This window comes from Benincasa hispida, chromosome 5 (assembly GCF_009727055.1).
Source record: "Benincasa hispida cultivar B227 chromosome 5, ASM972705v1, whole genome shotgun sequence".
Taxonomy (NCBI): domain Eukaryota; kingdom Viridiplantae; phylum Streptophyta; class Magnoliopsida; order Cucurbitales; family Cucurbitaceae; genus Benincasa; species Benincasa hispida.
This window is the reverse complement of record NC_052353.1, coordinates 28,260,950-28,276,050: the sequence shown is the minus strand read 5'-3', so window position 1 is coordinate 28,276,050 and position 15,101 is coordinate 28,260,950. Positions and strand designations below refer to the sequence as shown.

General features: G+C 34.2%; 1 protein-coding gene across 1 annotated transcript; it reads right to left on the bottom strand.

Annotated features, from left to right (window-relative positions):
- Nucleotides 1–8,102: 8,102 nt before the first annotated feature.
- LOC120078522 (sulfate transporter 1.2-like) lies at nt 8,103–14,622 on the bottom strand. Its single transcript, XM_039032794.1, has 10 exons — nt 14,262–14,622; nt 13,421–13,803; nt 12,428–12,493; nt 12,217–12,330; nt 11,019–11,135; nt 10,065–10,191; nt 9,687–9,973; nt 9,329–9,519; nt 8,423–8,505; nt 8,103–8,323 (listed from the first exon to the last, which is right to left on the bottom strand). Exons 1-10 carry the CDS (start codon nt 14,620–14,622, stop codon nt 8,103–8,105), a joined length of 1,950 nt encoding a protein of 649 aa, XP_038888722.1.
- Nucleotides 14,623–15,101: the final 479 nt, after the last annotated feature.

Genomic DNA, 15,101 nt, shown 5'->3' with positions numbered 1-15,101 from the left:
TGATCTCACGGGCTGAGACCATAGGCTCATGCTTCTTGGCCAAGACGTCAGAAAGACTTGCCAAGATATAGGCTCGAGCCTTCTCATTCGCCCTTGTCCATCGCTCGTATGCCTCCCAAACATTTCATGCGACATTTGGAGCTAGAATAGAAGGACAAGCCTCCGTGAGAGCGAACATGAGATCCTCGATGATCAGGATCGTCGTGATCACGTGTTTCTATATTGTGAAATTATCGCCAGTAAGTTTTTTGGCGCTTAGTAATGCTAACGTAGTTGTTGCCATTTTGAAAAAATTGCTAAAAATACGAACAAATCTTGATTAGTTTTTGCTAAACCACTTTTAAACCAATTAGTTTTGCAAAACAGTTTCAAGTACCCTAAGTTATTGACTTCTATTTTGCAATGATGCCCCAGTGAGTCAGAACAAATGCCATCGATTGGGTAATCAGTTGCCCTTTCACTGGGATAAGACATTCTCAACCATTAGGCAGAACCAACTCTTGGAACTGAACCTAACAACCACCATTTTTTGGTCCAGAATTGTTAACCTTTAACTATTCCGTGCAAGTTTAACCCCTCGTTTTCGGTGCTAGAGTTCTGCCCTAATGCGCTTACCGTAGAGAAAAGATAGATTAGGACAAGAGACTAAGTTACCTTATCTTCTTACAGAAGATCAAATAAAGAAACGCGTAAAACTGCCATTCTTTAAGGGCACCCTCTCGAGTCGATGCACAGAAACTTTATTCAACCTAACAAAGGAGACCGAGGGATATACTGTCGCACTTCCTACTCCTACTTACTATGAACATTCTCTCCATCCACCTTGATATTGAACTACCCAAACACCATCCGTTGGGAGGACACGCCAAAGGTGCCGCGAAGCCAAGGATAAATCCCATGGTGTGGACTTAAGAAGAAAAGTGAAAGGTTTAAGTAAAGCATCTTATACCCTAAGTACCTCGCACTGAATGTTCTAGTTCTACCTAGGGATTCGTTAACCTAGTCAATCCGGCTACTGATTTTAGTCTAAGTGGTCTTTTTAAAGCCTGCTTATAAACAACGTTTGTTTATGAAATATAAACAAGTTCAAGTAGTCACATTTAAACACTTTAATGGACTGTCCTTAACTTGCATGCATGCATCAAATCTATCTAATTTATCTTTCCAGGTAAGTTCCCAAGTAGGGATGTTACGTTTCCGTCAACTGAAATACCCCAGTCTAGACAGAATCCACCTTTGACAAAAGGTCCCTTATAGATAGATTTGCTACACTTTAACCTTTTATTAGCCAATTTTATCCTATTAAACTAATTAAAAGATTAAAGCCTTAGGGTTGCTAATCATATTAGAACTGTGATCTTAGGTCTATGTGATCCAAGTTTTAAACATTTTAAAATATGAATTAAACCTAAGTGAGCATGCATGTCTTTCTTGTTTCTTTTAGTTCTAATTTCTCTTTAACTTTTAAAAAGAAACAATAATAAAAAATTGTGCATAACGAGGCATTTATACCAATTATAAAGTAACCTATGTGTCATGCTTCATGCAATGTCCGGTCATTACTATATAAATTTTATATAACGCGTAATAACCAAGTAAACATGCTCTCATTCACCCTTATTCTATAACAATTATAATATAAAGATGATGCATGTCAATGCTTTTTATGCATGCAAAAATCATGCTTTTCTAAATTATACCAATTACAATAAAGAGATGATGCAGATCAATGCATAACCTAAGGTGGGATTTACTATATGTGCATACCATATGACATGTAAAACATACATCGCATGTATTAAACAAATAGATTAATGGATCGGGATGAGCCTTTAAACTAAAAAGATCCGGAATGAAAAACCCTATCTATTACATTTGTCATCGAGCAAACCGGTTCACAGGTGAACTGGGTCTTGAACTCCAAGAGGTCTCCATCGTGTAGGAACCTTTAGCATGTAGACGATCGTTCAGCGCACACTAGACAATAGAAACTTTAGCAAACGATCGCGTAGACGACAACGAGGTTGGGAAGCCTGATCGTCCATGCGATCGTGTAGTACGTCGATAGGTAAACGATTTACCTTGAGTTACTAAGCGATGAAGCTTGCTGACCTAAACGATCGTCTAACGCACTTTAAACGATACACGAGCGTCTGATTGTCTATCTGATGCGTGCAACTTGGTAAACGATTTACCTTGTGATGCTAAGCGATCGTTTAGTCAGTTACTAAGCGATGAATCTTGCTGACCTAAACGATAGTCTAGCTTGCGCGTGCATTAAACGATACTCAGCGATCGCGTGCCCGATCGTCTTCCTGATACAACCAACTCTTGATCACATACCCCATCGTTCAACCGATGCGTTTAACCACGATCGTATAGTTCTTCATTTTCACGATGTGATAGACAACGATCGCATAGAACCTTTTCTGCACGATACGATCACCTTAGATCATCTCCTTCGGAGCCGTAACCTTTGCCCAGAACTTCGACGAATGACTCAAGACTTCAAACACTTTGAATACAGACTCAATTATGATTATATATGGCCAAAAATGCAGGGCCTTAACATACAACCGAAAACTTAAAAGGTATTTAAACAGACCGAGGAAATTCATCCCGAAAACATCCATTAATCTAACACATCCACAACAGTATTAATACTTAAAACAACGTAGAAATGCATCCACCATGAATGCAAACGTTATTTCGTTGCAACAAATGAAATTGGAGTATCAGAAATTTGGCTCTGATATTAATTGAAGGATCTCATACCGAGAGTTCCATGAGCAGGATTAGATCGCTCCGATTTCACAATGATCGGAACAAAAACGATATACATTCCATACTAACAGTTATGCATATTAAACTCATTAATAGCATGCTCAGAATCCAATAAAACGTAGAGAAAGGGGTTCATACTAGAGGAAGAATATCTTCGTATGAGTAAACCCACAGCAGCGGAAAACTCCCACTGATCTACCAACACCCGGCGAGTCTATCGATTGTTACTGCATGATCCGAACGTACACGAACAAGGCTGCGAGGACAACACCACCACAAGGGAAATCCGAGTATCCTCTGTGTCAAAAACCCAAAGAGTGGGATTTGGTGAGTTTGGTAGAGGATGGAGGAAAAGACTTCGTGTAGACGATAAGCGCGTGCGAGAAGAACTCTGCTATCGTATAGCGGAGACGCTTTTCGTATAGTAGAACTACACGATCGTTTAGCAAAAACTGGATGATCATTTAGGAATGTGGTGTATGATTGTTTAGGGAATGCCTAAACTAGACGATCGTTTAGAGGATGAGATTCTATCGTATAGGCTCTTGCGATCGCTCTTTCACGAATTCTTTTGGGCGAGGGATATCAAATGCACAACTGAATTAATTCTGAAAATGAAAATGATTTTCATACTTTAACCCGCCGGTTATCTTAACCTTCATAGCCCTATGATCCCACGTTCAAACGTGAATTAATTGGTTAATTATTAAATAATTAAGTAATTAATTTAATTAATAATATAATCTTATTATATTTATATCCTATAGTTTAATATCATATATCTATTATAGTATTTTTCCTCTAATTGATATAAATCATATTTATATCTAATTTCCTCCAAAATAATGTATCTCATATATTTATCCAATTATATCATATATAATTAACTAGTCAAATTATATCATATATAATTGAACTTCCTTTTGTCAATTTGAACATTTCAAATTAATCCAAACACTAATTCTTGACTTTATCCAAGCTACCCAGGTGACCTAATGAACCTGTGGCTCGATGCTTCAATAGTACGTGAATAGTTAACTAAACTCTTTAGCCACAGATTCACCATCAGTTAGCTGTCAGTGATTCTACTAAAGACCAATAGCTGAACTCTTCTTACCATAGATATATTTCTGTGTCCATTGGATATAACAAATCATGAGTACGATGACCTTTCACAGATGCTCGTAAGTACAGCTGGGCCAATTTATCGTTTTGCGCCTGCAGTTACATCTCACTCCTTAAATACCACTGATTCCTCTAATGAACAATACAACATAGTCCAACTATGTGTGAACACCTCTCGGGCCAAGAGAAGGTGTGTGGCGCCACATCGTTCAAGCTCCAGAATCAGCCCTTAAGGGAGTCATCTATCTACTAACTCCTACCTCAAGGAAGGAATGAATTCCATCTTGTGTAGTTGAGTTCCCAGCTCCCAAATCAGACGTATCCCCAAAATGGTAGGTTTGAATCGGCGACATGGCCACTCGAACCCATACAAATCAAAGGACCTCCCTCAATGGCAGAAGTTCCCAACTCACTCAGGATTGAGGTCATGTTACCTATGGTCATCCTAGTAAAGTGAAGTCTCTATCATGAACGATGTTATATAACGAGACATTAACACTTCGTGGTCAAGTCTTATACAAACTCTTTGTATAGGATGCCCCCGCTCACATGTCCCTAACACGAATGATCAGGATCAAACCATCTGCGGCAAGTCACAACACTTGTGGCCATTCTACAAAGCGAGCCGCGTCGGTAGCATTACCAGGATAAGGTTTTTCTCCTATATCCATATACTACAGATCATTTTGGTTATCACTCAAGACATGATCCACTTGTATGTCTCCACATACATGCTTGAGTCACATACAGATAACCATGAATTTTATGCTTATTGGTTTGTAGTAAAGCAAATAAAACACGTAAATGAGCAAAACAACAAGATGTGAAGTATATGATATTAACAATCAAAGGTGTTCATATATACTGTTTACAAACTACAGGACACGAGACTTTAGGGCATCAACCCCAACACTTACAATATCACTTGAGAACTGCATAAGAGAAGACCTTACATGTCATATCAAATAAGTGAGAAAAAAGTTTCCACGTCTATTGAGGTAAGTTGTTCTCAAATGTAAATTTTGGAGCATTTTTAACACTACTTTTGTATCTTAAAGAATTTAATTATTTTCTAGGCATTATGCCGTGGATATCAATCAGAGTTTGCATCTTATTTCCATTACTGTCGATCACTTTGTTTTAATGATAAACCAGATTATGCTTATCTAAAAAGAATATTTCGTGATCTATTTATTTGTGAATGTATGAGTTTTTCTTTCATATAGAAAAAGAATAAATTTATTTAGGGGGAATAATTTTTCAACTTATTCAAGTTTGAGTTTAATTTGAAAAAGTTGAAGGTCAAAATTGACTTATTGAGCTAATGTACAAGGTTAAAAATGAGTTTTTCTGTCTTTTTTTATTATAGCCATTCAGTCTCTCAGGGTTATCACTGGATGTGGATCACATGGTGTAGGAAGATCGAAGTTGAAAACTTCGGTATGTGTTGACCATCCCTTGCTGTTACCCATGTTTGAGTTGAATAAATATTAAGTCTGCATGTTGCTTTGACTTTATGTTGTGGCTTTGGAAAATTAAACTAAGCAAACATTTTCCAAAACCCATCTCTAGGAATCATATAGTATCAACATTTTCACGGTGCAAGTTATCAAACTCCTAGAAAACGAGTGTGTCGAATGGAGTGAAGAGAATCGAGAAACCATACTGATCAAGCTCAGTGGTTACAGAGAGTTCAACTTTCTGGATTCTCCTAGCGATATTGAGTAAGATTTCTTATTCCTCAAAATGTCCATTACATGATGTATTTTAGTGCATAGCGCATTGATCAAGGGCAAGGTATTGAAGTTCATTGTAAACTTATAGAAGTTGGCTGTAGTTTGCATAGTTAGGCGAAGAACTTAAATTAGGCCCTAATCCAAAACTAATTGATACTCATAGTTGTACCTAGAGCATTTTTTCTTGCCCTTCATTTGAAAACCTTGTAATTTCCCCTTTATTTACTTTTTATTTTAATTGTGACTATCATAATGTACAACAAGATTTATAAGATTTTTTTTTTTTTTTGCTGTTGGGGGGAAGATTTGTACCCCATGGGCAGTAACGGTAAACTAAGCCGATCATGTATTGCCTTTGTGTTGTATCGATAGTTCTCCCTCCTAATGTATTTCTGATTCTCTTTTTGTAAATTGCCTTACTTATATCCAATGATTCAATGAACACCTTTTGTATTGCTGAGCTTTACTTGGAAGGAGCTGTCGTGCAATTTCTTTGATGCTATAGAAAAGATGCTGCATGCTATGCTTATTTGAATGTTAGTGCATAACGCATTATTCCCCCTAAATTAAGGTATAAGCCAGATTATGCTTATCTGAAAAGAATAACTTGAATAAGTTTTTCTTTCATAGTTCATACTTGCAGCTTTTTTTCTTGTTGCCAATTGTCTATTATTGAAATCCTGTCTGTTTTGCTGTTCTTGGTTTTCTTGCTACAGGTTTCCAGTTTGATTAGTCTTTGATTGGACCATTTTAAAGTATCAGCAGTCATAGTTGGCCACTCCTCCAACCCGTGCCCTAGTTAGTTTTATGTGACTTGCTTTTGTTGTACAACTATGCCCTTTCTTTTAACCACATTGAGTGTACTTTTTTTTTTTATAGGGTGCCGATACTGGAACCAGTTCTGGAATTCCTCCTAGTATAGCAAATGCTGATAGACAGACAGGTTCTCTTTTGGTTTTACTTTAAAATTTTCCTGGTTAAGTTGAGTGGAACGTTGATCCTCTCCGGTTATGCTACTTAGAGGGATAGTGAATGCAAAGAATTTTAAAGCAAATAGATTTTGTGTGTGTGTTTAGTTGGGTTTTTGGATGCATGGTTATTTGTTCATTGTGTTAGTAATGTTTTATTGAGCTGAATATTGTAGTCTTCGTTTTCTTTATGAGCCAGTTCATGTTCTTAGTAAAACATAAATCTAATTTGCTTTACTTTTCTCATGTGCAGGAAAATGTCAAGACAAAGCATCCTCATTTGCTTTACGAGTCTAAGTTATACAGAATTCTTCAGGGAGGAAGTAATGAGATATTCTTCTCCCTTTTTGCTTTACGATCTTGAGCGTCGTCTTAATAAGTCCGAACAACGACTTCAAGAATCTGAACGACAAAGAAAAGAATATGAACAACAAAGACAGGTTGAGGTAGAAGCCCTTAGGCGTCAAATAAGCGAATTAGAAAATTGTTTTGAGGATAGATTTCAAAAAATGTTGGTAGAGATGCGTAAATTTTTTTTTCTAGTTGATCAATTGTAGTTTGATGTTATAGAATTTCGATGGCGTTTTGGTGTACTTTTATGACATATAAGCTTACTTCGAAAAAAAGTCAATTTTCTTGTAGTGAAGGTGTATTTAGTTAAAATTTTCAAGTGTGAATTTTAAAAATAAGTCATTTAAGAAAAAATTTGAAGTGTTTGGCAACCATTTGAAACTTTTGAAACACTTTTAAATTTATTTAAAATAATTTCTTTATCAAAATAGTTTAAATAAAAATGATTTTGTTTTATCTCCAATCAATCCAAATGGGCCAGGCCCCCCTTTATTCTCTATCCTTTTTCTACTTTTTGTTGAAGTTTTGTCAAGTCATTCTTAGAATTATCCAAAAAAGAAAAGAAAAAAAAAACTCGTTCTCCTCCAATCATTACAAACCTTTGCTTTGTATATGAAACCTTTTTATTTCCTAAAAGCATACAACCAAATGATTTTTGGGAGATCCAATGAATTATAGATGTGTATGAGCAAGACAGGTTATCAATGACAGGTTATCAAATTTAATAAATAGTCCTAGTGTTTAGTAAAAAGTGTCTAAAGCTCCTTGATTCGGATTTTAGATATATTTTCCAGACAAGACGTTATTCAAGGAGGCTGTTATAATGTGGATAAAATGTTTTTTATTAATATTGTAGGAGAAGAAAACTACAAAAGTAGTCCAAATTTGTATGTAAATTCAACCGTTATGAAGAGAACCAAATTTTTATTGTTTAAATCGAATAATTTTTCCATAAATAGACACCTCAATTTGATGTAATTTACATATATACTCGCAAACATGGTTCACACCATTTGAAATTTGTATACAGCCGATCATAATTATACACTATAAAGTAAACAACAACAAACATCAAAACACCAATATTATAGACATGTTTAGGAAAAAGACAATAATTATATTACACAATTCGTGATTGTTAAGGATCAAGAACAGCATTTGGAGCATAAATCTTAATAGCTTCGTTAACACTGAGGAAAATTTTGTCTTCTCCAATGACCTTATCAAAGTTTGCAGCTAAGAGCTTCTCCATGATCACTGGGCCTGGATTTGCAAGTGCAAGTTCAATTTCCTTCTTATGCAAATGAGAGTGCAAACCCTCCAAGGCATGGATGCCGCTTGTGTCGATGTCGGATACGGCTGCCACGGAAACACAAAAATTATTACTTATGAATTCTTCACTATTGATGCATATATATGTATCGACAATGACTTCTTCGATTTGGTCGGTTTACTTACGAGACATGTCAACGACCACAACATTGATCGGCAAAGACTGGTCTTCTAGCTTCTCTGTTTCATCTGCCAGCCATCTCAGTATCCTGGAGTTGTATGAGAGTTAGTTATCAAATATACATTAGAAAGGATAATGTGAATAGTTTGTTACCATTAGAAAAAAAAACAACTGTTTGTCATAATTGTGTTACAGAAGTTTAAGAATGGCAACTCTCCAAGCTTTTTGTTGGGATCCAAATAAGGTTACACAAATTTGTAAGGGACAACCCAACCTTAGATATCTTTCAATGATAGGATAACATTACTTTGGATATAAACAAGTTATTTCATTTTTGGTTTCATCCCGAATGCAACTCTCATAACAATTAAGATATTATCCTTCACTTATATATACTCACGATCATGCTCTTTTCTTATCCATGTGAGATTTTGATTGCACTCATAACAATCGTCCCCTCAAATTAATGAAGTATCACATAAACTCCAATCAAATTGTCATATTTATTGTTTGGCTCTCTCATCCACTACCAACTCCTTTTCGTTGGAGTGCACCACTAATTAGATAGAACTCAACATTGAACGTCTATTGCGCCTACTTCCTTTTAGCGTCAACAACTTATTTGTTTTGGCACCAAGGATTCAATCAACATTGTTAAGTAGATACGGTCTTGATACCATTTGTTAAGGCTAACATTACCCCACATATTTGTATAGTGGTATGACATTGTTATTTTGAGAATAAACCCTCTTGACTTTTCTTTTAATTTTATCCAAAAGATTTCATACTAATAAAAATACCCCGGTGGTCTTTTCCCTATCTAGCCACTATAAGACTTTTGATCGACTCCGAAAAAGATCGGTGAAAAAGGAGACGAAATAGAATGGAAACTAGAAGTAAAGTTAAAGTACCTTTCTTTGACATAATTGGCATTGGAGAAGTATATTGAAGAATCAACCCTAACCATTAGAACTCCGGCGATCTTCTTTGCCCCAGGGTATTGCAAAATGTTTCTAAAAATAGGAATCTTTGGGAGCTTCCCAAGCAACGCAATTCTCGGTCTTGTTACTTGCAATAGAATTTTGAACAATGACAAACTAACCTGTTTAATATTGTTTGAATTAGACACTACTTATAAGAATTTTATTAAACTAAAGAAACTATTTATGAGATTTTATCAAATTATAAGGATTAAGATCTAAACTTTTAGAATTATAGAGGCTACTTCGTAATTTAATAAAAATAAAAGATATAAAGTTTAGTAGTTACAGCAATGAGAAGACCAATCTCAACGGAATCAAAGACGACGCCAAAGAAAGCCCCCATGCAAGCAATGAAGTCGAATTTGTCGATCTTCCAAAGCAAAATCATGGCGTCGATGTCGATGAGACCGATGACGGCGCAAATAATGATGGAGGCGAGAATGGCATTAGGGGTGTACTTGAAAAGGGGTGTGATGACCTCTAATGTCAAGAGAACAACACATGCCATGACGATGTTCGACATCGGTGTATTGCAGCCGGCCATGTAGTTCACTGCTGAACGAGAGAACGATCCTACGTATGGGCCGCCGTGGCAGAAGTCAGTTAAGATTCAATGGAAAACAAAGAAGAAAAAGAAGAGAATGAAGTTATATGTTTAGAAAACCTGTGGCTACATAGCAAGAAGTCATGGAGCCAGCGATGTTCATGGTTCCAAGAGCCATCATTTCTTTGTTACCATCAATCTCATAGTCTTTTAGGTCTGCAAATGTTCTTGCAATTGCCACTGCTTCCTACAATTTAAGAATAACCAACAAATTAAATAAATTAGTGCATGTTTAATTTGTTACATGGAGAGTGATGATTGTAGTAGTGATTTTAGAAAAAGAGAGATTTAGGTGAATTAACTTTGTAAAATTGAGATTTTTATATAAACATATTTATGTTTGGTTGTAAAATCTTAAAACTAAATAATTATGATAAGTATTTATTATTATTAATTTAGTTTTTTATTTGTTAGTGAAGTGTTTATATACATGATTGATGATTGATATACTGAGTAAGGAAGATGTATCTGAAAGAAAATTTGAAACTTATATGTTATTAAATCTAGTTGTGTGTGTCATTACAAATGCTAAAACAAGATATTATTAAGCATTTAATGAGGGGCAATACTTGACATTGCTTTTCTTAAGGGTTTTAAATAAAAAAAAATGATGTCACCGATAATATGTTAACAAAATTGAACTATATAACCATTTTTTGGATTGATTCTCAGTCAATCACCTTAACCAAAAGCACCTACAAACAAATTCTTCTAAGATTAATTTTAAAATTATTTTAAATTTCTCTCAAATCAATTTTAGTCCAAGCCAAAAGCCATCATTTATCACTCCCAAACATAGCCTCAATATTTGAACAAAATACTTGGGTGCATGCAGTTTTGTAGCTATTTTTGTGCACTTCATCTTAATTCAATCATAGTTTTCTATGTGATAAACTTTTTTCATATTTTTTTTCTATATTTATTTATTTCATACGATTAAGCCACATAAAGATAAATGCAATCGAGTATTACTGTAATTTGATGAGTCGAGTTGATGAAATAAAATTAGTGTACCGTGAGGGCAATCAAACCAGCAATCACTCCAATCTTGAAACCTTTGGTAAGATCGTCTCCATGGAAGAATATCTCATGAAGGGATGGTGGATTTATTCCTTTATCTAAGTGTCTTACCTGAAAAAAAAAATAATAAAACCATATATGTTTATAATAACGTTATTGGATTGCCAATAATCATATTTTAAACTGATTATTAAAAAGTTTTAAGTTTCATCAAATTGCACTCCAAATTTAAAGAAATGTTGCATTTTAACCTTAAACACTTCGAAAATGTCACCATGTTTGTCTCTCTCTGTTTTTTTTTTTTTTTTTTAGTTTTAATTTGAAAGTTGTTATAAAGAAAGTTCTCTCATATATTTTTGATGGATTATAAAAACATATACTCAGTACATAATTGTTAAAATTTGAATTATAAAAAGCATTGAGGATAATTTGTGTAGAACTTGAGATTATTGAAATCAGTGAGTTTACGAAGACAATTAATTATAAATTGAGGGTAAAAAAATATAACACTTAGCGAAAAGTCTAGATTAATGAAATTGAGAGTTTATTGTATTAATCTATACATGTTTGAGCATAAAAAGTGAATTATACCATAGATAATTATTTTAGATGACAAAACTTCTAAAAATATTTTTAAATATAACCAAAATGTTAGTATCTATCGATGACAGACACTAATAAACTCTGATAGACACTAATATTTTGATATATTTATAAATAAGTTGACTCATCCTTCTATATTTGAAAATAATCTAATACTATTAGGTATAAGAAATTAGTGCAGAATTTCTTCCACATATGTAACATAAATAATATTATTAAACAAACAACACCCTGAATTAAAAATAGAGTATGATGTGTATGCTACGTGAATACAATAGTAAATTATTCATCAAGGTCAAATATATATATCTATCTATATCTATAGATAATTAATTAAGAATTAGGATACTTGCAAATATAGTAATTAGACTTAAATTATTGCCAAATATAGAACAATAAAAAAGAATTTATAAAATTTAGATTCAGATCTCAAAGTTTATTAGTATTAGATTAGTCTATCAGCGATAATATTTATTACAGATAGATTTTATTATATTTACAATTATTTAAAAATGTTGCTATATACTTAATTATTAACCCTAATCGTACTATCCATTACAATTTTGCCAATTAATTAAAAGAAACTTACAATCTGAACTCCATGTTTATCTGCTCGAGTGATATACACAAAAAATGTGGAAAGTATAACAGATGTTAAGGGGGCAATGGCTGGTATCCAGAATAGTTTCTTGTATTTCTTGCCCTAAGGATTCAAAGTCAAGAACATATTAAAAGATTAAAAATTATTATTTATAAAAAGGAAATTTAATTTAAAGTTTAAGGGTAAAGGAAAAACCTACAATGTATTTTGTAGCCAAAAGGAAGGCCAAAAATGAAACCCCTATGAGTATAGTCTGCCAGTTCCACTGCAATCCAAACAAACAATTAAATATATATTTTTTTCCAAAATTTGCATAAAATTTGACTTTTTTTTTTAATTTTTTTTTTTTTTTTACTATTACAACGGTAGGGATCAAATCTCTAACCTCTAAGAAGGAAAGTCATGTCAACTACCACGAGTTAAGTTCATTTTGACATAAAATTTGACTTTCGGTTGTTAGCTAAATGGTGACTTTGTTAGATAACATGTGTGTTTTATCGATCTCAAAACCAATTAGCAATGAAACAAGTAATCTATATATATTTTAAAGATTGTCATGAGGCTTTTCCATGTTTTTTAATGTAGGATTCTCAACGTGTTCTTTGAGTTTACTATTTTAGATTGGATCTCAATTTTTCTTATTGGGCTTTATGGGATTTAACACTGTACTAAATAACATGGGATTTCATCTTAAAATTATTTGACAATAAAAGTAATAATCTAAGATATTTTATAAGATTGAGTGATTTACATGTTTGTTCCACTCATTTGGCATAGGTGTGACAAACAAAGTGCAAATAAAATAAAGTAGAAGCAATCAAAAGGAATCTGTTACCATGATAATATACTTTCATTTTTTAAATATTTTTATAATAATTTTGAATATGATAAAAATGTGGTTGTAATCATTTTAAATTCACTTCTAAATATTATCTTATAAATTTATCTCTGATTAATATATATAGTGACATCATGTCGATAAATAATATATCAATAACATAAACTATCCATAAATTTTCACAATTCATAAATTCACAATCATAGTTAGAACAGACAGAGGGATTGTCAAATTTTTATTATTATTTTTTCATGGAATATAAAACAAAGAATGAAAAAACAAACAAGATTAATTTAAAAAAAGAAACATAACTTAAGGAAAAAAAAATAGAAATAACGAAGGGAAGAAGCTAACCCCATGGTGCGCATTACTCCAAACAGATTGCATCACAGAAATGATATCAGTTTTCTTGGTGAAGTTTACTATGCCAAGAAGACCTTTCAGCTGCTGAAGGGCGATGGTCACGGCGGCGCCACCCATGAACCCGACAATCGCGGCATGTGACAGAAAGTCAATCAAGAATCCGAGTCGGAGGAACCCTAGAGCCAATTGAGTTACTCCGGCGAAGAAAGTCGCCGTGAAAGCCAACCGCTTGTACTGCTCCAATTCCTTCGTCGGGTCGTACACTTGCCTCAGCAGCGTCCCGAGCAAAAGGGATACGACCGCAACGGGGCCAATTGCAATATCCCTAGAGCTCCCCATCACGGCGTATACCAACGGGGGGACAAAACTGCTATCTACAACCATGCAAAATTCAATCTTATTAATTGGGAAAGAAATGATGTTTAAAGAACTAAAAACCTCTGGTTTTAATAAACTAGAATTAGATCGTAATTAGACATGAAATTGCATGAGTTCGGTCCTACTAAGAAAGAGGTATTGTTTTCAAACTCCTACAATGTTATTTTCTTACCAATTAATATATATTGATGGTCTTTTACATTTATTATTTCCACTTATCTTCACCCTCTCTATGTTATCGTCTTTACTACTTTCTACCTAAACTAAAATAGTTTGTACCCTAAATAGATAATGTTACAATCTATAGACTATAATAACAACATATTATAATAATAAACTCAGCGCTCCAAACACTAAAAACTGAAATTTCAATTTTTCAAACACAAGACTAACGTCCTGCATAATATTATGTTACACCACTAGTCAATCTAAAAGCTTAAGATAAAGATCTTACAAAGTCCATTTTCAGCGGGCAAATTGGCGAGCTTGGCGTATCCGATGTCTTGAGGAATGCAAAGACTAGCAATAGTTAGGCCAGCAATGAGGTCTCCTTTGAACTTTCTAAAGTTGTATCCCCTTCCCCATTGGAATATGGGGAAGAGGCCTTGGAAAAATAGAGCAACTTTCTTGCCCTTAGGTTGATCTTTAAAATGGCGAAGAGGCTGATCAGAGAAAAATGTCTCTTTCACCACAGAATTAAATTCTTCCCATACGTTTTTCTTCGGTGGCACACCTACCTTCGAGGACGGTGCTACGTTCTCGTTTCGCTGTCCCAACTGTTCCGCTCCCTCGTCACTCACAATCCGCCCACTCATTTCGACAGTGTGAGTTCACACACTATCGAAATTTGAAATCGAAAAGGGAGGAGAAGAGAGAAGGAAAAGAAAAAGGGATGTTTGTGTGTGTGTTTTTTTGTGTATGTATTGGTGTGAGGGGCGAGGGGATCAAGAAGTGTATTTATAATGGGATTTTGAGAGCGATTATTTTGAGAGGCAAAATATAAAACAATAAGAAGGTCAGGTCAATGCTTTGCCCTTTCCCTCCTAAGAATGAACATGGACACTATTCATTCCTAATACAAAAGCGTTGACCTTTTTTCTTCTTTTACAAAATCATGAGCTGTTTATTTGATATATCTCTCATAGAAAATTACCTCCAACCCACAGAAAAAAATCATGTCAATATGGTCGTCTCATAATATCGATGGAGTAGAAGAATATATCTAGTGTTGGTAACTAAATTACGTAACATTCGTGTTGTACTTAGTCACAACACTCTGACGATCAACTCAATT

Bases quoted from the DNA above. Each gene is read 5' to 3' on its own strand.
- LOC120078522 (XM_039032794.1), bottom strand. From the start codon at position 14,622: ATGAGTGGGCGGATTGTGAGTGACGAGGGAGCGGAACAGTTGGGACAG. The intron at 11,136-12,216 runs GTAAGTTTCTTT...TTTTTTTTTCAG, and splicing joins ATAAACATGGAGTTCAGATT to GTAAGACACTTAGATAAAGG. The intron at 8,324-8,422 runs GTAAGTAAACCG...TTTCCGTGGCAG, and splicing joins TGTGGTCGTTGACATGTCTC to CCGTATCCGACATCGACACA.